This window comes from Neopelma chrysocephalum, unplaced genomic scaffold, assembly GCF_003984885.1.
Source record: "Neopelma chrysocephalum unplaced genomic scaffold, ASM398488v2 Primary Assembly neopelma1_116, whole genome shotgun sequence".
Classification (NCBI taxonomy): Eukaryota; Metazoa; Chordata; class Aves; order Passeriformes; family Pipridae; genus Neopelma; species Neopelma chrysocephalum.
The window spans coordinates 1,615,842-1,637,907 of NW_020897778.1; the positions used below are offsets into that span (position 1 = coordinate 1,615,842).

The following is a 22,066-nucleotide window of genomic DNA, read 5'->3' on the forward strand; positions in this document are numbered from 1 at the left end:
GGTATGCGCCCGCGGCCGCCCGGGGCCGTGTCCGCCGGGGCGGGCCCGCACCGCGCTGTGCCCGGCCCGCGGGAAGGGCCCGCCCGCGGCCGCGGGGCCGGGCCGGAGAGGAGCGGGGGGCGGCTGTTACCGTCCCGGTCAACGCCCGGCTGCGAACCCTGTGTGGCTGCCGGGCTCGGCGGGCCCGCCGTTCTCCCCTGGTTCACACCGCCCCGCCGGGGGAGCCCGGTGTGCCCGCTTCCCGTGCCCGGGACCGCCTGTTTAACCCTGATGGGCTTGGGGTGTTCCCAAGGCAAACCCCGGTCTTCTCAACTTAGGTCTTCCTAACTTGTTTTGTTATATTACCTTTTTGTTCTCTCTGTTTGCTTGCAGCAGCGTTGCTTGTAGGCTGGCTTTGTATGCGTGTGTACATAAACGTTCCAATAAAAGGAAAAAGTAAATAGGTGTAGCCTGTCCCAGCTGCTCTTGCCTGGAGACTGGGGAGTCGGGGTTTGTGCAGGTTCTGTAAGTCACTGAGATGCTGGGGAAGTCCTGTAGTGTTATACATAATTTATAATTTCAGTTTCTAGACTGTTGAGAGATTTTAAACACGTTTTTCCTGTCTGTACATCTGCCTGCCTGCTTGTGATTAAGCAGCTTGAGTAAGTGGAGCTTGGTTTGAGTTTGCATATGATGAACTCCTGTATTGGAAGGTTTGAGGGCAGAGCAGCTCCTTAAAGGCTTCTGGTTCTGTCGGTTGTTGGTTGTCCTCCACAGCTTGACCCAGTCCTTGCTGTTCAGGGGTGCAGCCCTGCTTCCAGCCAGTTTTAAGGAGAGCTGGGGGCATGAAGTGGTCACAGGCTCAGGGAGGTGTGGATGGTCCCTAAATCCCAGGTAGTTGCTGAGCAGGATTAACCTTTCAACATGTCAGCAAAAAGCTTCACTGAAAGCAGTTCTTGAGAAGCTCTTTGAAAAAGACTGAAGGGAGAAGGAACAGTTTTGATGAGTTTCTAAAGACATGCTCATTTGCTGCCCTTCCAAAAGATGATGATTATTGTTAAGATATAAAGTGGCTGAATTTAAGAGCGGGATTTCAAAAGCCCTTCCTGGAGAGCTCTGTTTTGGTTTCTGTAAACGCAGAGGTGAGTGCTCTCAGTCCCCTCCCTCCAGCAGATCTCAGCACACATTAACACAGGCATAAAAAACCCTTTGGGTTGTGTGATGTGATTTTTGTTTTGCTTGGGTATCCTTGGACACGGCTGATGGTACGTGGAGGAACTTGGTAGCGAGGCACAACCTTTTCTAATCTGACAAGTCCATCTTACAAAATCCTTGCAATGTGCTTGTTAATTTTGGAAAAGAGGAAATGCCAGTACAGAATTTCACAACTACTGAGACCTGGAACCACAGGTCAGCTTTTCAGGATGGGCAGTTACAGTCACCCTGGGTTGTCTGCAGTTTGGAGTCCCTCTTCAGGGCTGCATGGGCTTTGGGCTATAACGTACATGGAAAAGCTCCTTTGAGTTCTTGAAGTGCATTATTTTTTGCTTTCAAAGGTCCTGTGCTCCAGGTTATTGGTGTTAGCTTTTACTTTGTGTTATTTTAGAGGGGTGTCTCTTACAGAGCATGAGCACTGTGCCAGGGGACAGGTTAGCAAACAGAGAGCAGTCATCCTTCAGCCAAGGAGACAGAGTTTCATGGTGTGTGATGCACAGTGACCCTTCCCTGGCAGATGAGACCATGGATGCCCAACATTTGGGCACTGAGAGGTCATGTGGCAGCAGATGGCATGTTCTGCTTGCCTGGTTTGTGTTCTGTGGGTTGATATCAAAGGCAGTCTGATGTTGTTTCCTCTTTGTGGTTTCAGATTTCTGACACACTGAAGCGCTTCGCGGTAAAAGTAACTACAGCCAGCGTGAAGGAACGGAGAGAGATCCTCAGTGAGCTGGGAAAATGCATTTCTGGGAAAGGTAAGAGCTTGGGGGACATTGTCCTGCTTACCAGGGTGGAGGAAAATGTTAAAATGTTTTGTTTCAAGGGCTGCGTGAGGGATGTTTTTGGGGCGGGGGGATGCTGGCAGCGTTAATTCCAAGTGTGGAGTTTGTAGGTAGCACAGAACCCTGGTTTTTGGCACATGTGCTTTTTCCAGTCAGTAGTTGTAGCACTGTGTGTATTAGTTCTTCATTAGTGTTTCAGTTGCCTGTTTCTCTCCTGACTCAGCCTGTTTTTTCAATTCTCATGGAATATTCAGATACATGACTAGGGAGAGAAGTGTAGAAAATTTCAAGTGGTTTTAATAAAACAGCCGAAGCAAATTTTTAAAACTTTCTTATTTCTTTTATTTTCTGAAGGTGGCTGTATTCCACGTGTTCCAATTTTTGCCATTATTTTTAAAATTATGCATAAAACATACAAAAAGAGGGAACTTTTACTTGCAAGCAGTTTCAAAGATGTGATGTGAGCAGTTTAGTGATTTCAGTTGTGGAGTGAATTGTGTTTGTGTTAAAGATTAAGAGCTCATCAATTTATGAAGAAATATTTTAAAATATATTGTTACAGATCTTCCAGAGGGTGCAGTGAAAGGCCTTTGCAAACTCTTCTGCCTTACTCTGCATCGATACCGGTGAGTAAATTGATGTGGAAAGGCTGTATGATTTCATCTATCAGTATTTACATGTTTATTAGTTAGACTGTTCTGGAGCATCTGGAAATGTTAGTGTGCAATGTCACAGAGATGTGTGTGACACTGAACGGGGTCATCTTGTAATTAGGCTCTCAGGGTAGGTTTGACATTAGAAAGTTTTGCAACACTTGCCTTGCATTTCACCTTTAATTTTGAAATGAAAACTTTTGTCCTGTGGTTCAGTTTGCAAGAATGAACACCCATGTCCTTGTGAAGCAAGACTGAGGTGTCTTTTAGATGCCTTTTAGACACTTCTAGATGGGATTAAATCATGGTCTCTTGCAGAGGAGCTGTTCAGAACCTGTTTTCTTCTGCAACATGCTGGGGAGCTTCCACATAACTGCTGTTGCTTGTGGAAGGGAATGGAGCTTTCTGCCAGAAACTTTTCCAGTTTTTGGAACAGAAAGGATAAAATAGTTACTATCTCCACACAGAGTGCTCTGTGTGATGTTGGCAGGTTTGTGATGCTCACTTTGTCACTGCAGGGATGCAGCGTCCCGCAGAGCCCTACAGGCAGCCCTTCAGCAGCTCGCAGAGTCCCAGCCGGAGGCCACGGCAAGAAACCTTCTGCACTCCCTGCAGTCCTCAGGGATCGGCGGCAAGGCTGGAGTTCCCAGGTGCTGGATGAGTTGCCTTGTGTGGAAATGGTTCTGAGTTGCTGGTAGTTGCTCGTATGTTCAGAGTGGTTATTCTGCTGCTGCTTGACAGAGGTGTTAAAAACCTTTAGAGACAAAGCTGTTAATGCCTTTCAGATGTTCCTCTCTTACCTCTTTCTTGTCTTCTGGGAAAGCAGTGTAAATATCCTGGTATTAGTGCTGGTGGATTGGGTCTGAGTTACGGTTTCCAAAATGATTAGGAAAGGGGGTTTCCTTACCCATCAGGTCTTCAGCTGGTGGTATTCAATCCCTTAGTATAGACAGGGAGATAATGAAATTGGAAGCTGAGCTGAGCAACAAGCAGCTCTTCTCTTGTGGTAACTTCTGGAAACACTTGTGGTTCCAAAGGGTGACTTGTGGTTCCAAAGGGTGACTTAGGGTATTGCTGAGCTGACACAGGCCACAGGGTGCCATCCTGTAGTGCCTCTGTGGCACTAAGTGCAGCTTTAGAAAAATCTCTGATCTTGGTTTCAAGGCTTGCAGTGATAAGATATTCACCCTTCAGTTGTGGTGGCTGGCTTTGTGTGTAAGGACACTATCTACATTTTTTCACTTCGAGGTAGAGATCTAAAGGGGGTGAGGATCCTCAGGGAGCTGCGAGGTGGGATCTGTTGCCTGGAGCAGAGGGAGGGGGTGAGGGTTGGCAGAAACCAGAACCACGCAGTGTGCCAGGAGGGAATGTGAGCTGAGGAAAGATTTGGCAATCTAAGGCTGGGAAGCTCTTGACGGTAAAGTTGAGCAGCAGGTGAGAAATCTTGAGTCACTTTTTGGGCACTCTCAGTTGGTAAATTATTTAACTCTCATTTCTGTAATGCCGCTGGGAAGATCCAAAAATGGTCTCTTTCTTCTGCTAAGGTTTCTCATTCCCAGCAGGCAAGACTTTTCCTCTGGTGTGCCATTTGGAATCTCTGAGTGTCAAACCAGAGCTGAAACAACTTCTGAGGGCTGATAATTTCCATTAAAAGCGAAGGCTTTAGCTGCATTTTTGTGTGACAAAATTGCCTGTCAGTCAGGTGCTGTTCTGACATGGGCAAAGATGGGTCTGTTATGGTCTAGTAGATATAGATTTCCTGCTGGGAGCTGCAGATTTACCTCCCTCTCCTGTTTGTACAACAGTAAGAGCAGTGGATCTGCAGCTCTGCTGGCGCTCTCCTGGACGTGCCTGCTTGTACGCACAGTCTTTCCAACGCCTGACAAGAGACAGGGAGAAACATGGAAAAAACTGGTAGGTTCTTTTTGGTTTGCAGAAGTATCCCTTTGGAGATAAGGACTTAAATGTTTCTAATGTCTTTAAGTTGCTGAAACATGGCAAATAATTCTGAATGTAACTGATAACAGCAGGTTAAAATCCAGGTTTACATGGGAATCTGGTGTATTTTGGTCTCTCCTGTTCTTCTGGAGAAAGCAGGAGATGTGTAAAGCATGAGAGAGGGGCAGTCTTGCAGCTGTGCATACAGAGGTGACTACTGGTGCTTCCAAGGTGTATCTGCAGCATGGCATGAAGTCCTTGTGCCTCCCTTGAAGTGTGAGATTCTGTCACACAGTATTGAGTACCTTTTTACTTTCTTTTCACCTCCTTTAACAACATGAACCTGTGACCACGCTCACAGCACCTTGGGTTATAGTTGAAACACATTTTAAGAGGGGATGAATCTGATATAAATTGCTGCTTTCAAACGTGGAGTTTCCAAAACTGTTATTCATGGTTCTGCAAAGAGCTGCGTGTGGGATGAAAGCAATGGCAGCTTGTGGGAAGAACTTACATGACCTAAGGACATTTTCTTAAGCAGATTCTGCTAATCAGCAGCATTTGGCATGTCTTATTTGATATGAGCTCTCTGAGAAGCAAGTGCATGAAGGTTTTCTTGGCTGTTACCCTTGGCAGGTGGAGGTTCAGTGTTTGCTCCTCTTGGAAGTCCTGGGAGGTTCTCACAAGCAGGCGGTGGATGGGGCCGTGAAGAAACTGAACAGGCTGTGGAAAGAGGTGATGGACAACCTTATGTGCCATAGTCAACAGCTGTTCTGGCTTCTCTGGTGTTAACATGCCTTGCTGTTTTTCTCTTCAGAACCAGGATCTGGTGGATCAGTACCTATCTGTCATTCTTGGTCTTGAACCAAACCAGAGTTATGCTGCAATGCTGGGACTTGTGGTGCAGTTTTGCACAGCCCAGAAGGAGATGGATATTATTAAACGATATAAGGTACATCTGTTGTACTGGTGGGTTTTTGGGGGAATAAGAAGCGTCACTTGTCATCATGGAGAAGGGGCTGAACAGATGTCTCAGTGAGGCTGGTACTTTGCATCTGCCCCTGTTTCACTATATATATTCAGTAGTTCTGCACTTCTGCCTTTAGAGGAGGTTTGGAGGTTTAGAGGAGGTGCCAGATCTGTGGCTGTTTGGTGTTGCCTGGGCATTCCTGTAGGTTGCCAACACTGCAGCTTCCTGCCTTCTCCCTGTTGTGGGAATGAAAGGCAGCAGGTCGCTCTCTGTGTGGTTTGAGTGTTGGGCTCAGGATAGAGCAGAGAGCAGCGACTTCTGCTTGACTGACTTATGTGAGGGTGGAAGCAAAGCTGCTGTGTAGGAAGTAGGGCAGCCTTCCAGAGGAGAAGGAGGTGGGGTGTCCAGCCTGGTTTCCCGACAGTGTGCTGGGAGCTGTGTACAAGTTGTGATGTGGCTGTAATCTGGTGTTTCTGCTTGCTCAGAGTGCTCTCCTGGATTTCTACTTGAAGACCATCCTTATGAGCAAGACAAAGCCTCAGAAGCACGTGCTGGTGAGACACTGTTGCAGAGGTGCTTTGCTTTGTCCCTGGCAGGGTTGGTGGTGGTGCTGACGCTCTGTTCCTTTGCAGGACAGCTGTTCCCCGCTCCTCCGCTACATGTCCCATGCCGAGTTCAAGGACTCGGTTTTGCCAACTCTGCAGAAATCCCTGCTACGGAGTCCTGAGAATGTAATTGAAAGTGAGTGTGTTGCCTCTGTGTGTTGCTCTGTCAAAGAGCCTCCTTAGAGGTCTGGAGCTGTTGGGGCAGTGTCTGTCTGGACTGTGTTGCTGGTTCTGCGAGCGCAGGCAGCGGGATTGTCTGGCATCCTAGGGTTAGATGTGGAGAAGCAACATTTGTGGTGTGATCCCAAGTGTCAGGGTATGTGATAGCTACTGTTTGCACCAAGGACGGGATTTCACAGCTGAGTGCTAAGAATAATCCTGAATTAATCTGTTCACTGGGCATCAATTTCAGTAGGGTTTTTTTATTGCTACTCCTTACCACCCTGACTCTCTTGATGTGAATTGTGGGGAAGGGTGTATTAAAATGCTAAAAACAGTTACTTAAAAGAATGTAATGTGCCATTATCTCTTCTGTCTTCAGCAATCTCTTGCTTGCTTGTGTCTGTGAACCTGGATCTCAGCCAGTACGCTCTAGACATTGTGAAAGGACTGGCCAGTAAGTGCTCTCACTTCTGGGGGGAATGATGAATTCAGAAATAAAGCTTTCCTCAACTTTCTGGCTACACCTGTAACAGCTTCATTACTGATGAAGAGATGGTTTTAAATGGGAGGGAGGATGATGCTGTAACTTGGAACTGGAATAGTTCACGTGATGGTTCCAGAAGCCGAGTTAAGCCACATGTAAAGATATGTCCTTGCCTTGCTGATTTTATGCAGTTTGTTGTAAGGAACTCTTATCTTGTGCATTATTCTCTAGGTCATCTGAAATCCAACAGTGTGCAGCTAATGGATGAAGCAGTTGTGGCATTGAGGAACCTGGCTCGGCAGTGTAGCGATCCTTCGGCTGTGGAGTCGCTGGGCAAACACCTTTTTGCCATCTTAGGGGGTGAGTAAATTGTAGGATAAGCAGTGGGGATGAATACAGGTTTGACAGCCTCAAGGAGTTCTGTGTATTGTATTTTCTGTTGTCTGTAGCTGCTTGTATGGCAGGGATGGCTCAACCTGGCTCAGGGATAATGGGGCAAGCTGTTGTATTTTGGAGAAGATTCTCGATGTAGCACGTAGCAGTTGTCTGTAAGTCACCTGTCACCCGTGTGTTTCTTGTTGGCAGGCTCAGAGGGGAAGCTGACAGTTGTTGCTCAGAAGATGAGCGTCCTTTCAGGTGAGGATCCTAGAAGAAAGCTGCTTCTCTGGTGAAAGAAATTCAGCAAAAGGTTGAATGGGAGGGATCTGTATTTCAGCCTTCAGGATTCCCTGCCTGTCTCTCTGAATTGGCTGTAGTTGAAGCCGTGGAGGATGCTGGATACCACATGCCAGTTCCTGACTTTCTATTCAAAGAAAATAATTGGCTGGTAGGCCAAATATTTTATTCAAAGACTTGTTTCCTGAGTAAAAATGAAGACAGAGATCCTGCAGTGTTGGTACCTGGTGGATGTGGCATCCAGATGTAGTGACAAGAAAAAAGATGTCTGTGCAAGGATTGAAATGTGAAGGGTCGTTCTTGATTGGCTTTAGATTTGTGCTGGTAGTTTGGGAACTGCTGAGAGAATTCTGTCTTTTCAGGGATTGGCAGCCTTAGTCACCATGTGGTTTCTGGACCCTCCAGCCAAGCTCTGAGTGGAACTATGGCTGAGCTTTTCATCCCTTTCCTGCAACAAGAAGGTGAGACCTCTTGCCTTTGTTCTGGGTTTGCTAAGCTGCTTTTATCTTGAGCAGGATTTCCACATAGCCTGTAATTCAGGATAAATCTGGATTCTTGGCTGCTGTATTATGGAGTCTGTTGCCCTATTGTGATGAGCAGCCCCGTGGAAAAGTGCAGTGCCTGTTAGGAGCACGTGTTCCTTTCTTGCATTTTGATGTTGTTACCTGCTTTCTGGTTTATGTTCCTGTGCTTGATGCAGTTGCTGAACTGACATGAGCTCTGTGTTTCTTCCCAGTCCACGAAGGCACGTTGGTTCATGCAGTGTCTGTCCTGGCTCTCTGGTGTGTTCGGTTCACCACAGAGGTTCCTAAAAAGCTGGTAGAATGGCTAAAGAAAGCCTTCAGCCTTAAAACCTCGACTTCAGCTGTGAGACATGCCTACCTGCAGTGCATGCTGGCCTCCTTCAAAGGTAAAACTGGGCAGCTTTATTTTTGTCTTACACTAGAATTGTAAGGTTTCTAGCTCAGGGACCATGCTTTTGTTTTATATAGCACCCTGCTCACTGAAATCTTGGTTTGTGTCTTTGACTCTTGGAAGCTTTAAAAAAAGAAATAAAATTACTGTGTTTGAAATGAAGAACTTAAGAAATTATTATCTTTTGGTGATCCTCTTGAGATTTGCATCTGTTGGTCCTATCCCCTTTGACTGCAGCATTTCATCCACAGTTGTTAGACCTCTGGGATTCCTTAACTTGTGAATGTTTGAAGTGGAACAGATGGTCATGGCTTGCCAGGAATTTACTTTCCCTCTCTTAGGGAAACATTAATCTTTGAAGTCAGACTTCCTGTGATTTGAACTAATTCCTTTAATGTAACTGAACTAGCATTTTCTTTTTCATCCCATGAACAGAAACTGGTATTGAGATGGGACTGCTCTGTCTGTGAGGAGAGGACCGAAGTGGTTACCATCTAGATTTTCACAGTTTAATATTACTGATTGGCAAATACTCTGGGAGATTCAGAATCCTCCCCCAGCATGTATCTAATTCCTTTCCTTGTCTCATGACAGCAGAAGAAACACTGATACCTGGGTTGTAAAGTGAGAAGAACCATGTTGTTTTGTAACCTGTCTCTTTTGTCTCCTCAGGTGACACATTATTGCAGGGAATGGACTTGCTGCCGATGCTCATCCAGACAGTAGAAAAAGCGGCGTCTCAAAGTACTCAGGTTCCCATGGTAACTGAAGGAGTTGCTGCAGCTTTGTTGATCTGCAGAATGTCTGTAATTGAGGGACAAACTGGTAAGGTCACAAAACATCTGGTAGAATCCAATATAAACAGGTTCTGAGGGTTAACACTTCTTCCTGATAATGTGCAGGGGATACTATTCCCTAATCTGTGGACAGTTTCTGCATAGAAAATCATTACTATTTTGTAAACCAGGGAAAGATTAATTCCTGTCTCATTCAGTGAAAAATTCTTGCTCTTCCATGGCTTTGCAAATTCCAGCTTCCATTCAGTTAGGGCAATATTCCTCTTTATTCTGACAGAAGATGTTCACTCAGACCATACGTGGTAGGAGTTGACTGATGTATTGAAATAATTACTTGATTGTTATTTGGGTAGTGTTTTGGAAAGCATGAGAACTGAGTTCATACATCTGTCAGGATGTAAAAACCAGGTGTGTTCTACCAAAAGCAACACAACACTTCCCTCCTTTCCTTCATTTTTAGGAAGGTTTGCCCTATGAAAGATTAAGGTGAATCAGACTTTACATTTCACATGTGTAAGTCAGAGAAATGTATTTTTGTCAACAGGTGGTTTTTTGGCATGTTTATAGTTCTGAATGAGAGAGATGAGAGGCTTTAGAACTGAAGACAAGTAAGGCTTAGAAGTAACTTTAGGGATTTCAGGAGACAGAATTCTACTGTATTTTATGTACACTGGTGATTCTGACTTATTTTGAAACATCCTTGATAGACATCTGTTCTTTTCCTGTCAGAGTCTAAGCTGAGTGGTTTCTGGCAGCTGATTCTGGATGAGAAAAAACAAATTTTTACATCTGAGAAGTTCTTGCAGTCTGCATCAGAGGAAGGTAAATTGGCAGTTATTGTATATCCAGTTGCTGTTTAACTCTGTTTCTTAGTACTTACAAGAACTAATGTTTTTGTTAGCCCTGTTCTATGATCCTTGGAGGATGGAGTTTCAGATTAAAATGAACAGTGTACTTTTCAGAAGTACACCTAGACTAGTTGTAGTCTAAGCTTGACAATGAATCAGTTTATTTCTTGATGGACCTGTTATCACACATTTATCATTCCAATACAAAATGTGTCTGAGTGGTGTTCCCATTTGTAAGCAAAGAGGTGCAGCCAATCTGAGGGATGTGGAAAAACCTGAAACTTAGAATAAGATGGGAGAAAGTAAAATAAGGCTGGAGAATAAAAAATGTAGGTGAAAATCTTAAGAAATGTGGGGGAAGAGTAATAACAGACAGAAATGAATTGGGCTATAAATTAGTGTTTCTGTGCTCTGTTTTGATCAATTATGTTTAAAGATTAAATGAAAAAAAAATTAATGGAATGTGCCCAACAGAAAACATTACTGACTATCTACATTGTAAACTGGAAGTTTTGAAAAACAGTTCATTAATCATTTCTCTGAAATGAATTAATTTATCTTTCGTGCAAAGGTACAATAGGTAAAGTTTTCTAAATGGGAAATGTAATTTCTCCTTTGCTTCCTGCAATCCCTGCTTCCTGAAGGCACTGTGTATATCCCTTCATTTTCCCTCCTAAGTCTGCAAATATCCTGAAACAGTGTGATTTGGTAAATTTTAGAATGGTCCCTTAGGATGTTAGATCCAAGAACTAATGCTGAGAGCAAATACTGTCATGGTTTGTTGTTGCTGATTTAGGCAAAGCCGTCCAGCTGTGACATCATTAATGTGCCCAAATCACGATACCTTGGGTGTCAGATCCGTGCTTAGGGGGTTATAACCCACCCCATGTTCCAGGGCTTCTGCTCCTGCTTGTATGATGTGGTTGAGCATCCATTCACAAACCAAAGGATCCAGTGACAGCTGACACTCAGTACTCATTTCGTTTCACTGAAGCTCTTTGGGGAGGGCTCAGGAATTGAAGTACTGGTGCAGTGAGTGTGGTGTTTATCATTTGCTTTGCTCTGTCAACTTAAACCAAAATAGGTCACACACTGTGGTCAGGAAAATTGTCCTGGGATCCAGCTAACAACACTTCTGTGAAATCATGGTTCTGTTCCCATTCTTGGCAGACCTGAGTTGGATTTGTCTCTAGCTTCGCTGAGAAGATTATGTAGAGGCTCAGCTTGGGGAGCTATTTCACTGTGTCCTGCTTGCTGTTTGTTTGTTTTCAGGTAAAAAAAAAATATCTGCTTCCTTGTGAAGTTCCATGCTATTTTAAATATTTGTCTTTTCCCACAGCCATGTGTACAGTGCTGCAGCTGACAGAGCGCCTGCTCTTGGATCATGCCCAGAGGCTGCCTGAAAGTAAAGTTCAGTACGTAGAGTGCACTTCTGTCACAGATCCGTGTCTGACCCCGGAGTGCCGCTGTGGGCAGTGGGGAGGGTGGGCCTGAGACGTGGCACGGAGAGTGGAACTCTTGGTGCTTTTGTGTCCACTTGGTTTGCAGAGCTGCCTCCCTGCTAAACCCGTGTGTTTGTCTGTTTTCAGGCAGTATCACCGTGCCCTTGTTGCCGTCCTGCTGAGTCGGACCTGGCACGTTCGGAGACAGGCCCACCAAACAGTTAAGAAGCTCCTGTCCTCTCTGGGAGGGTACAAGCTGGCCTATGGGCTCTTGGAGGAGCTCAAAGTGGTTCTCAGTTCTCACAAGGTGAGTAGCCAAGAAGCCTGGTCTCTGCCCAGGCAGTTGTTTGTAAACTTCCAGTCACCTCCCTGCCCTAGATTTGCTGTTAGTGTTGACATACAGCCTGATGTGAAGATTATTCAGCTCCAGATGTTCTCCTAGAATGCCATTTGTTACTGGATTACTGCATATTACAGTAAAAATGTCTATGGTGTGCCTATTCTTCCATATATATATATACAAAAAGACATATTATTCAAAATTATTTGGGGAGGAAGCTGTAGTTTTCCATGGCCTTCTATTAATTTAATGCAAATTTAATCCCTGCTGGAAGACCAAGTGCTTAATTCCTTTCTTTGTATTCTGATTCCTTTGCCCTGGCTTATAGCTCAGGCTGCCTATTTAAAATAAATATAATATAAATACTTTAATGGCAACTGCAATAAAAAATAAAAGGAAACACTGAAGTGCTGTATTATTGGGCTTGCTGCTAGGGCAGCACCATGTCAAGTTGTGTAATAGATTAAGTTGCATTAATTAGGTAGCAAGGCTGGGACTTGGTAAATAATCCTCCCATGTTACAGATACAGCCTGAACAAAGTATTTTTGAAAATATACTGGGTAAAATTAGACTGCAGAAGTCGGGCATACTGTTCCCAGCCAGCTGGCTCAACCTTTTCCAAAGTCTTCTTTGCCAGAAGTGATCATTTTAGTTTTATTTTACCCCAGCTTGCCAAACTGAGTATAGTCCTCCATGCCTGATCTTTCTGTCACTGTCATCTCTGTGCTCTGGTTTTGCTGTTATTCTTTATCCCTTCTTTCCTTTGAAAACTTCGGGAGTTTGTTACTGACAGGGAGGTGATTGTTGGCATTCAGTCTGGTGTTACTGTGGGGAGGTGCTCAGGGCTCAGGAAGGCTTGGTGTTGTCCATCCAGGTTCTGCCTCACGAGGTCCTGGTGATGGAGTCAGGAGAGCTGTCGGAGCTGGGAAGGACATACATTCCCCCCCGAGTGCTTCTTGAGGCACTCTGTGTCATCTCAAGTGTGGCAGGGCTTGATGTGGATTCCTTTGAGCCAGAGAAGCTGGCCCTGGAGATGCTGCTGGTGAGCCATCATCCTTCTGTAGGTAGGTGCAGGGATAAGACCCTCATGGTCAGTGTATGGGGTTTTATTGTACGTCTTTATTTCATTGTATCAGCAACCTGCTTCTCATTTATTCTTCTTGCCAGTGGCAGTGCAGCCCGGACTTTGGCCAGCCCTCCTCATCAAGATGAAGATAGATCCCAAAGACTTCATTAGCAAACACCTGAATGACATCTTGCCCAGGATCACTGCCTACACTCCAGAGAACCAGGTGATTAATTCCTGCTTTCCTTGTGGTAGTTTTGGGAGATACCTTGGAACAGGAGAATTTTCTGAAGGAGTTCAGTACTAACTGGTCTGTATGGAAGGAGATCTGTCTAAAAGGTGAGGAAAAGGCAGGTTCAAAGAGAATGTCTCTGGTGAAAAGGAGGTGGGATTTAAGGGAGAAAGAATGTACCAGCAACTGAGTAGAATTTTAGATAAGACTCAAGTACCCACTAAACAAGGAATTAGGGATTAGAACATAATGGGGGCTGCCTCAGCAGGGTATACTTCCTGGAGACAATTTTAAGGAATTCTGATTATGTTTTCCCTTCATTTCCCTGACAGTCATCTATGAATGCAGTGGGATCTCTCTCTCTGCTCTCACCTGGTAGAGTGCTCCCCCAGCTCATCAGCACTATCACAGCATCAATGGAGAATCCAGCTCTGTGCCAGGTTACTCGAGAGGAATTTGCCATCATGAAGACACCCGAGGGAGAACTGTATGACAAGTCTATAATACAGAGGTAAGACTTAAATTTCCTGTCTCTCTGCACCTGGGGATTGATCACTGCTGGCATCTTGCCAGTGGGTGACTGGGTGTGTCAGATGCTTTTTCTGGACAGGAGTTCCCAGATTTTTGTGTCTGGATCTCAGTCCAGATCAGTGCTGATTTTTTTCTCTACTTTTCCTTCTCAGTGCTCAACAGGATAGCATGAAAAAGGCTAACATGAAGAGGGAGAACAAAGCTTATTCCTTCAAGGAACAAATCATTGAGCTGGAGCTGAAGGAGGTGAGTTGATGGGAACAGGAAAGCCGGGCTGATCAGAACCTTCACTGCAACTCATCTGTGTTGTTGCGTGGCTTCTGGCATGTGTGGGAAAGATTCTCTGACCTTCTTTGAAAAATTAAATGTCATCTTCTCTTGTATCTGTATGTATCCATTTCTTTTCTGTTATATTTGTATTTTGATGTGCTATTCTACCTGTTTGTGAGAGCTCTTACTACTTGCTAGTACCTGTTTTTTCTCCTCATCTCTGGTTCAATGTGTCTTGTGTAACTTTCCCAGTAAGGGTTGTTCCAGAGGTGCTTCCATCTTGTCATCAGCCAGCAGTTCTGTTCAGCCTGGCCAGGGCAGTGGGTGTGGGTGGGGGGGAAGAACTTGGTCAAAGGAGGGGAATGTACCAGGTTGACTGGAACAATCTTTTATTAAAGGTTGACTTCTCTTTGCTCTGGGGAGGACAGCTCTTTTTAATGATATTAAATAATTTGTGACCAACTTAAACACAGGAGAAACTTATGCTGCTAATGGGACATTAAAGTATTGTTAACCTGCTGATTTCCATTTTGTGTCTTTACTCAAGAGGGAATATATTTGGAAGCATATTTTGATACTGTTTTAAAAGTAAACTGCAAATAATCTCAGTGTGTCCAACTTTCTTCTCTACCTAATTAGGTAGCTGGTGTTAATAACTAGCTTAATAATGTCCATGGCTCTCTACTGCAGGAGATAAAGAAGAAGAAAGGAATAAAGGATGAGGTGCAGCTGACAAGCAAGCAGAAGGAGCTGATGCATGCACAGCTGGAAAGGGAGGCTCAGATAAGAAAACGGTTGAAGGAGGTGAGTTTTGATTGTATTTTTTGCCACCTCTGCAGCTACCATGACCCAAGTAATTTTGATGAAAGGAAAATGATGTAACATAGAGAATATCTGGCAATCACCTATTTGTTTCTTTTATTAGAAATTAGATTTAACAACCTGTTTTTTTCCCAATGGAGTTTTTTTATGGTAACCTTTTGAATTGTTTCTCTTACAGCTTGATAATGAGCTGGAAACAGCTCTAGGACTCCTGGACACTGTTATAAAGAAAAAGCCTCCTGGTCTCACTCAGTACATCCCTGGTCTCATCAGTTCCTTCTTGCCACTTTTTCGATCTCCTTTGGCTGCTCCAAGGATTAAGAAACTTTTTCTTTCCTTAGCTTCCTGTGTCATGCCTGCTCGACTGAAAACCTTTGGTTAGTATTTGCAGTTGCTATTTAAGGGCAAGGTAGATTATTTTTGTGGCAGGGCAGTGAAAATTCTTGCTCTTACAAGCTGTGGATCACAACCAAGAAAAGCCAGGAGGAAAAACCACCTGGAACAGTTCTTAGGGAGATGACTGTGATTTCCCAGAGATACAACTTCTGGATAGGACTGGGACCAAAGACAAGGAGTTGTCTGGTCATTGTGACCAGCTCTGAGGAGCAGTTGGTCACTGTGGGACCATCTCCCGTGTGCAGAGTTTAGAGGATGTGAGTGTAACTCACACGTTGTGAAGAAAGCTGTCCCCTGTCAGCCCCAGGGCTGGCCTTCCTCTCTGTGCCTCTTTGCAGCCTGGCTGTTGCTCTGAGCTTTGTTACAGTTCTTGAGTCTGTGTTCCTGGGGATTTTCCTCTCGAGAAATCTCTGGGTTTAGTCCTCTCATGGGTTCTTCATTCTTTCTTTGCAGGTACTTTAGTGAGCCATGTGACCTTGCGGCTGATGAAACCAGAATGTGAATTAGATGAATCCTGGTGTCAGGAGGAGCTGCCCACTGCTCTGAACAGAGTTGTCAGCTTGCTGCATGCCCACACCATCCCCAGCCGAACTGGCAAGGGAGAGCCAGGTAAGAAGGATGATTGATATGGTACATCCTGCTGACATTCTCTCCACCCCCAATAACTATAAACTCTTTTAGTTTTCAAAGTTTGTATAATATTTTGTAAGTGAGGCTTCAGTTTTTTTATTTTAATTGGATAGCTCTTCATAGATATGAAAAACCTTAAGGGTTTTTTTTTTTTGTGCTGGTAGCAGTAGAAGTGATGTTACAAGTGTAGTAAGTGTAGAAAGAAAATAGCAGTATTTCTTCTTAAAATGGTTTATACAGAAATAATAGCAGTGAAATTAAGGCTCATCTTTGCCAAGGACAGCTCCTACATTTCAACACCACTTAACATAAGGGATTCAGCGAGACTAAGTGGAAAGACAAAATAATTGCTTGTTATCTGTGATCTCAGCAGTGAAGTGCCCGTGGCCTCTACTTGTTTGCTGTGTAGTGCTGCAGTTCATGAATATTTTATTATGGCATGGTTGTAGAAGGAGCACTTCTTTCCACTCTGTAACATGAGGGCAAGCACCAGTATTTTTGCCATGCAAGAATATTATCTGAGTTAAAATAAACCTTTTTTTCTTTTATTAATGGAGATAGTTTTAATCTAGATCACTTCCAGAATCTCCTTCACAGTGGGGTCCACAAGTGCTTGTGCCACTCCACTGACAATAACAGTAGAGAAGAGGAGGGTTGGTGTGTGTCCTTAGGGGGCCAGCATGGCTTAGGTTGTCTCACAGCATCTGCTGTACTGCAGGGATAGAGGTGGTTCACCCAGGCTTTGAGGCTGTTCATCATCTAACTCAATAAAAGCTGCTGTGGTAGATGGTGTATATTTTTAAGGGAAATGTGGGGTTCTGTTTGGTCCCTTACCCCCATAGTTCAGTTCTCCCCTTGCTGTTCAGCTGCCAGTCAGATGTGCAGAGGTGTGACTGTGGCACATGTCATTGTCACAGGTGAGAAGTGGCAGTTGACCATGTTGAACAGCACTTCAGTGCTGAACATCTTGGTGATAATTCAGTGTCTCCACTGTGCAATTTACTGCCATAGTAAGTGCAAGTTCATTAACATTTGAATCCATTTTCAGGCTTATTTCCAGAGAAAAGTGGAAATATTTTCAGTCCTTAAAGATTTCCTACAGTGCTTAATTAAATTAATATCCAATTATTTTTTTCCACTTCTGCAAAAGAGAAAAGCAGTAGTTTCCATAGCACTTTGTTGGACAAGTCATGTTATATTCCCAAATGATTTTTTCTCATTTTCAAAGTTCTTTGGAATGTAGTTGTGCAATGTGATTTAGTAGAGGTTAATTTCTCTGGTTACCATGAGACCTAAGACAGACCCTACCTCCTTGTAATGTGGATGATAAAATTTATCATTCATTGCTGAAAAGCCAAGATATATTCTATAATCTTTTTCCTGTTGGTCAATACCAGCTACTGTATAAACGGAACATTTATCATCTCAGATAAAGCTTTCTTTCTCCTGCTACATATAGAGGGATAGTGGTTGAAGCTTAGAAATACCTGGCCAATAATTCAAAATGAAAAAAAAGTGTAAAAGCAAACAGATACTGAGAAAACAGAGAGAAAAAAATCCCACATCAGAAATGGAGGGGGTTTTACCAAAGCTGTTCATGTTAAATAGGAGCTCACAGTGTGTTTGGGATTTAATACTTCTCCCTTGAACTACTTTTGCAGTATCTGTGCCCTACATAAGCTGACTAATACTGCAGTATTGTATCTGCAGTGCTCTTCATCTGCATCTTGGAAATTTAAACTTGGGCGTTCTCTGTCAGCACAGATTGGATGTAGAAAGGAAACGTTTTCCCTAGACATCTGATACTTGAATTTTAACTGGACTAACTGAGGAAGGAGCATTTGCTATATCCTGTACCCAAGGTTCTGTAAGAAGGAAGGAGCAAAATCTATAACAGTGGAAATCCAAAAGCTTTGATTTTTCGAGGAGGGGAGTTGAGATTTGCACCAGAATTAGATGGAACTCATTCTCAAGGATCCAGCTGAAGACTGGAATGACAGGTTAGCTGGTTTGGCAGGAAGTGTTTAAAGGAAATATAGCTGCCAAACAGGCCCTTGCTTTGGGACAAATGAACTTTAAAAGTGACTAAAATAGATTTTATTTCAGCTTTGGTTGTGTAATGGATCTGATTTTGTGTTCCATCCCCTGCTGCCTGCAAGTATTTCCAGTATAGACAAAAGCTCAGTTTTGCCTGTCTATTTTAATCGATTGAATTGTTTAAATTTCATTTACAGTGTGTATTTTTGCACTGTTGGGGCACTGGAAGTAATTTGGAATCCTAATGTGAGTTTAATTAAAGCCAGACAGAATCATGGAATCATTTAGGTTGGAAAAGATCCTTAAGATCATCAAGTCCTACCCTTAACCTGGCACTGAAATGCCAGAAGTCACTGATGGAGCAGGGGCATAGCAATACTTAGGGTCACTCAGCATGTTTGTGCACGAGGCTGAAGCTTGGCCAGACACCCAAATGTACATTTTATACCAGTCAGTGTTATAAAAAAGCCATGAGGGGATCAGTTGTGCTCACAGGGTTGTTTTTCCTTTTCACAGGTGCTGCCCCATTATCAGCTCCAGCATTTTCCTTAGTCTTTCCTCTCCTGAAGACGGTTATGACTGAGACACCTCATGACAGCGAGGACAAGGAGGAGTTCCTGGTCAAGATTCTGCAGATCCTTACGGTCCATGCTCAGCTGAGGTCATCAGGAAATGGCCAGGCATTGCTGGTGGATGAGGTGAGAGCTGTGGGGATCCAGCAGCTGATCAGATGAGCCTTAGGATAAAACAACTGATGTGTAAACTGGACAAAGCAGATTAATTCTGCAAGTTAGTGTTAAGAATGTAAGATTGTTTTATGTCACAGGTTTTGGTACCTGTCCAGCCCTAGGTTTTAGTTATGATCTTTTAAGAAATGTCATACACAGGCAAGGTACTTCAGAGTCACAAGACATAAAACTTTTCATCTTCCCTCCACGTTTCAGAATGGCCCAGAGTTGCTGCCCCGGAGGGACATGCTGGTTCTGCTGACCCGGGTGATAGGAACAGGTTCTCCACGGTTACAGGTGAGTCCTCAGCATCATAGTTATCAGAATTCTCCCTGACTTTTCATCAGCACCTGAATAATGGAAATGCACTCAACTGGTTTAAGTCTCTGAGGCTGGTGGTGATACATTCCCAGTTTTCTCCTGTGTTTGTGGTATCGTGGAAGAAAATGTCTACATCTTTTTTTTCTGTGTGTTTTATTGCACCAAACATATCCTTTAGTCTTCCAGAGGTGACATTTTTTCCTTCTCTAAGGCCTTGCTCTGCCGAAGAAGTTCAGTAGTGGCTCCTCTCAGGGTTTGTTCTAAGGGATGAGGTGGCAGGAAGGTCAATGATAAAAAGCAGAGAGTAGGACTGAACTCGGTTTTGTCACTGTTCTTTGGGATTTTCTCCTCCTGTGATAGCACTCAGCCCCTACTCTGCTCTTGCTTTGACAGAAGTACAAGTTGTAGTGGAATCCCTAATATTTCCTCGTGGCATTTTAGGTGTTGGCTTCCGAGGCGCTGACCTCGCTGTGCGCGAGCAGCAGCGGGGAGGACAGCTGTGCCTACGCCGAGCAGGAGGAGATCGACGTGCTCCTGCAGGCCCTGCAGTCTCCCTGCATGAACGTTCGGGATGCAGCTCTCAGGGTAGGTGGAATCATTCAGGGTCACACCGAATTCCTGAAATCTTTGGGAGGTGAATCTTCTCTAACACTGATGAAGAGGGGCTTCAGCTGTGATGCCAGTCTTAGGGTAGTGTGCCTGCTGGAGGGGCAGTGTGAACAATAATGCTCAGTGCTCTTTGTGCTAGATTTAGGGGTACTCTGGGTTTATCCACATCTTTGTTTTATTAAAACAGGTGTGATTAGGACAACTTGACACTTTCTATTTACAATTGCATAGAGCTTAGTCTTAGGGAGAGAAACTGTCAAAAAATTCCTATGTATGTGTTCGGCCCTGATATTGGAAAGCCTCAGCTTAGTCACTTCTGAGAACATAGAAGGAAAAATCCCAAGGGTGCTTGATTTTCTTTGCCATGAAACAAATTCCACCTGAGCTGTCTTGTCTGTACTTAGAAGCAGAAAAGCCTCTCTGCATCCTGCCTGTGGAACACTATTCCTGAGTTTCACCAGCTCACCTATTAGCAATAGGCAGTCCTTGACCAGCAGAGGCAGTGTAAGGCACAAGCAAACATGAATTTTGACACTTCCAACCACTGAGAGCTTGACTGGGCAAAGGTTTTAAGTGTTTTAAAGCATCTGTTTCTGAAAATCAGATCCTTGCACTGATTCTCTTGTAAACTAATTCAGGGACTGATGGAGCTACAAATGGTTCTGCCGACCCCAGACAGTGATGAGAAGAATGGACTGAACCTGTTGCGGCGCCTCTGGGTAGTAAAGTTTGATGTCAAAGATGAGATTCAGAAGCTGGCAGAGAGGTGAGAGTTGTTCTTGGCTGATTGGGTTTTGAGGGGACCTCTCCTCTGCTCACCTCGGTGAGCTGCACTGCAGAACTTTGCCCCCGCAGCTGGAGCTCTAGGTCACCTCGATATTACGTGTAGCAGTGGCTTCCCTTGCTGGAGGGTGACCCGTCACCTCTCTGTGTGCCCTGCAGGCTGTGGGAGTCCATGGGCCTGGAGCTGCAGCCCGACCTCTGTTCTCTGCTGATCAAAGATGTCATCTACCACGAAGAGGCAGTGAGACAAGCAGGGGCTGAAGCTCTTTCCAGAGCTGTAGCTCAGTACCGAAAGCAAGCAGCAGAGGTCATGAGCAAACTCACAGAGATTTACCAGGAGAAGCTCTATGTAAGTACTCTTGTCCTAAGGTATTGATGGGCACGAGCTTGTGCTTTGTATTTTTTGTTAGTAGCTTTTCTTTTCGTCTCTCTTGAGGATGTGCATTGAGCCTACTGCTACTGTGTTTGAGCTTCTCACAGACTTCAGTGTCTCGAACCAGCAATAGCACCACTGTACAGAAGGAAGGTGTGCTTTAGGTGGTCCAGGAAGGCCGTGACAGGGCAGGGTCAGTTTAAGTCATTTGGGGCCTAAACTTTCTTCTTGTTTTTTACCATGCTCTTCTGCTAGTGGGATCATACCTCTGTGCAGTATTATCAAATGGCACTGCAGCTATGGCTGACAGATCTTCTGTGTGTCCGTCCTTGGAAAAGCAATTCTGATGAACTTTTTTTCCTTCCAGAGGCCACCTCCAGTTTTGGATGCTTTGGGACGAGTGATATCTGAATCACCACCTGACCAGTGGGAAGCAAGGTACAGTCATCTTCAGATTGAGCTTATCATTTCCTGTGCGTCTAAATGAGATTTTTTGATTTTTATTTAGAAGAACAAATTATACGCAATTGTGTTGAATTGCTGGTTTCACGTGTCCTTCTGGTAGAGAATATTTGTGCCATTCAAGCAGACTGGGCAGGCAGAACTGAAATGCTTTTAGTTCCATCAAAATACTGTGCTTTCTTCTCTTTGTCCTGATAAGAACAGTCTTTCTCTCAGACTGTCTGACTTTTGTCTTATCTTACTGTGTTCTCACCTCTGTATGGGCCATTGATTGGTTCAAGAGCAGCAGTGCAAGCCTTAATGAACTGGATGAATTCCAGTTTGGATAATTAACTTTTTGTTTACTTGTGTACAATACAGGTTTAATTGGAGATTATCTTGTTTGCTACTTGTCTTGAGCTAATCTGTCCTTTAGTCTGATGTACCTTGCAAAGCTGCTGTATTTCAGCAGTAGATGAGGTGATCCTGATGTCTAAATTGGCTCAAGTATCTGTAATGCATAATCAAGATAAAAGCCTTTATATGGCTGAGGGATTGTTGACCTTTTGGGAGGCTGCAGGATGGGGTTATGTAATGAAATACAGAGAGGTTGGACACTCTGAGGCTCTTTGTTTTCATTATGGCTCTCTCTCTCAATTTTTTAATGTACTGCTGATAGCAAATGTGATTGTGAGCTCAAGCAAATTCTGTGAAAAGTCAGTAAGCTTACAGGCTCACCATCTTCACAGGTGTGGCATAGCTCTGGCTCTCAACAAGCTCTCAGAGCATCTGGACAGTTCTCAGGTGAAGCCCCTCTTTCAGTTTTTTGTGCCGGATGCTCTGAATGATCGCAGTCCTGAGGTCAGGAAGTGCATGTTAGATGCAGCTCTTTCAACGCTCAACACTCATGGCAAAGTAAGTCTCAACGTTTCTTTCTCTAGCAGTGGATCAAAGATGTGATGAAAATGTAGATAGTGTCTTGAAGCCCACAGATTTTATTTTTTTTTAATTTTTTTTTTCA

General features: G+C 44.2%; 1 protein-coding gene across 2 annotated transcripts in view; it reads left to right on the forward strand.

Annotated features, from left to right (window-relative positions):
* The window catches only part of GCN1 (GCN1, eIF2 alpha kinase activator homolog), a 45,313-nt gene that overhangs the window by 5,257 nt on the left and 17,990 nt on the right, over positions 1-22,066 (forward strand). For both annotated transcript variants that reach the window (XM_027696854.1, XM_027696852.1), the window contains exons 2-32: positions 1,847-1,949; positions 2,539-2,602; positions 3,148-3,279; positions 4,435-4,543; positions 5,204-5,302; positions 5,385-5,519; positions 6,023-6,091; positions 6,170-6,278; positions 6,684-6,758; positions 7,020-7,148; positions 7,374-7,424; positions 7,826-7,924; positions 8,200-8,373; positions 9,051-9,203; positions 9,905-9,997; positions 11,363-11,438; positions 11,613-11,772; positions 12,681-12,870; positions 12,974-13,098; positions 13,437-13,615; positions 13,788-13,881; positions 14,596-14,709; positions 14,906-15,104; positions 15,577-15,732; positions 18,307-18,488; positions 18,735-18,815; positions 19,281-19,424; positions 20,087-20,214; positions 20,391-20,580; positions 20,972-21,042; positions 21,795-21,960. In XM_027696854.1, the coding sequence (XP_027552655.1) occupies positions 1,847-1,949; positions 2,539-2,602; positions 3,148-3,279; positions 4,435-4,543; positions 5,204-5,302; positions 5,385-5,519; positions 6,023-6,091; positions 6,170-6,278; positions 6,684-6,758; positions 7,020-7,148; positions 7,374-7,424; positions 7,826-7,924; positions 8,200-8,373; positions 9,051-9,203; positions 9,905-9,997; positions 11,363-11,438; positions 11,613-11,772; positions 12,681-12,870; positions 12,974-13,098; positions 13,437-13,615; positions 13,788-13,881; positions 14,596-14,709; positions 14,906-15,104; positions 15,577-15,732; positions 18,307-18,488; positions 18,735-18,815; positions 19,281-19,424; positions 20,087-20,214; positions 20,391-20,580; positions 20,972-21,042; positions 21,795-21,960 (3,849 nt within the window). The remainder of the gene's footprint in view (positions 1-1,846; positions 1,950-2,538; positions 2,603-3,147; positions 3,280-4,434; positions 4,544-5,203; positions 5,303-5,384; positions 5,520-6,022; positions 6,092-6,169; positions 6,279-6,683; positions 6,759-7,019; positions 7,149-7,373; positions 7,425-7,825; positions 7,925-8,199; positions 8,374-9,050; positions 9,204-9,904; positions 9,998-11,362; positions 11,439-11,612; positions 11,773-12,680; positions 12,871-12,973; positions 13,099-13,436; positions 13,616-13,787; positions 13,882-14,595; positions 14,710-14,905; positions 15,105-15,576; positions 15,733-18,306; positions 18,489-18,734; positions 18,816-19,280; positions 19,425-20,086; positions 20,215-20,390; positions 20,581-20,971; positions 21,043-21,794; positions 21,961-22,066) is intronic.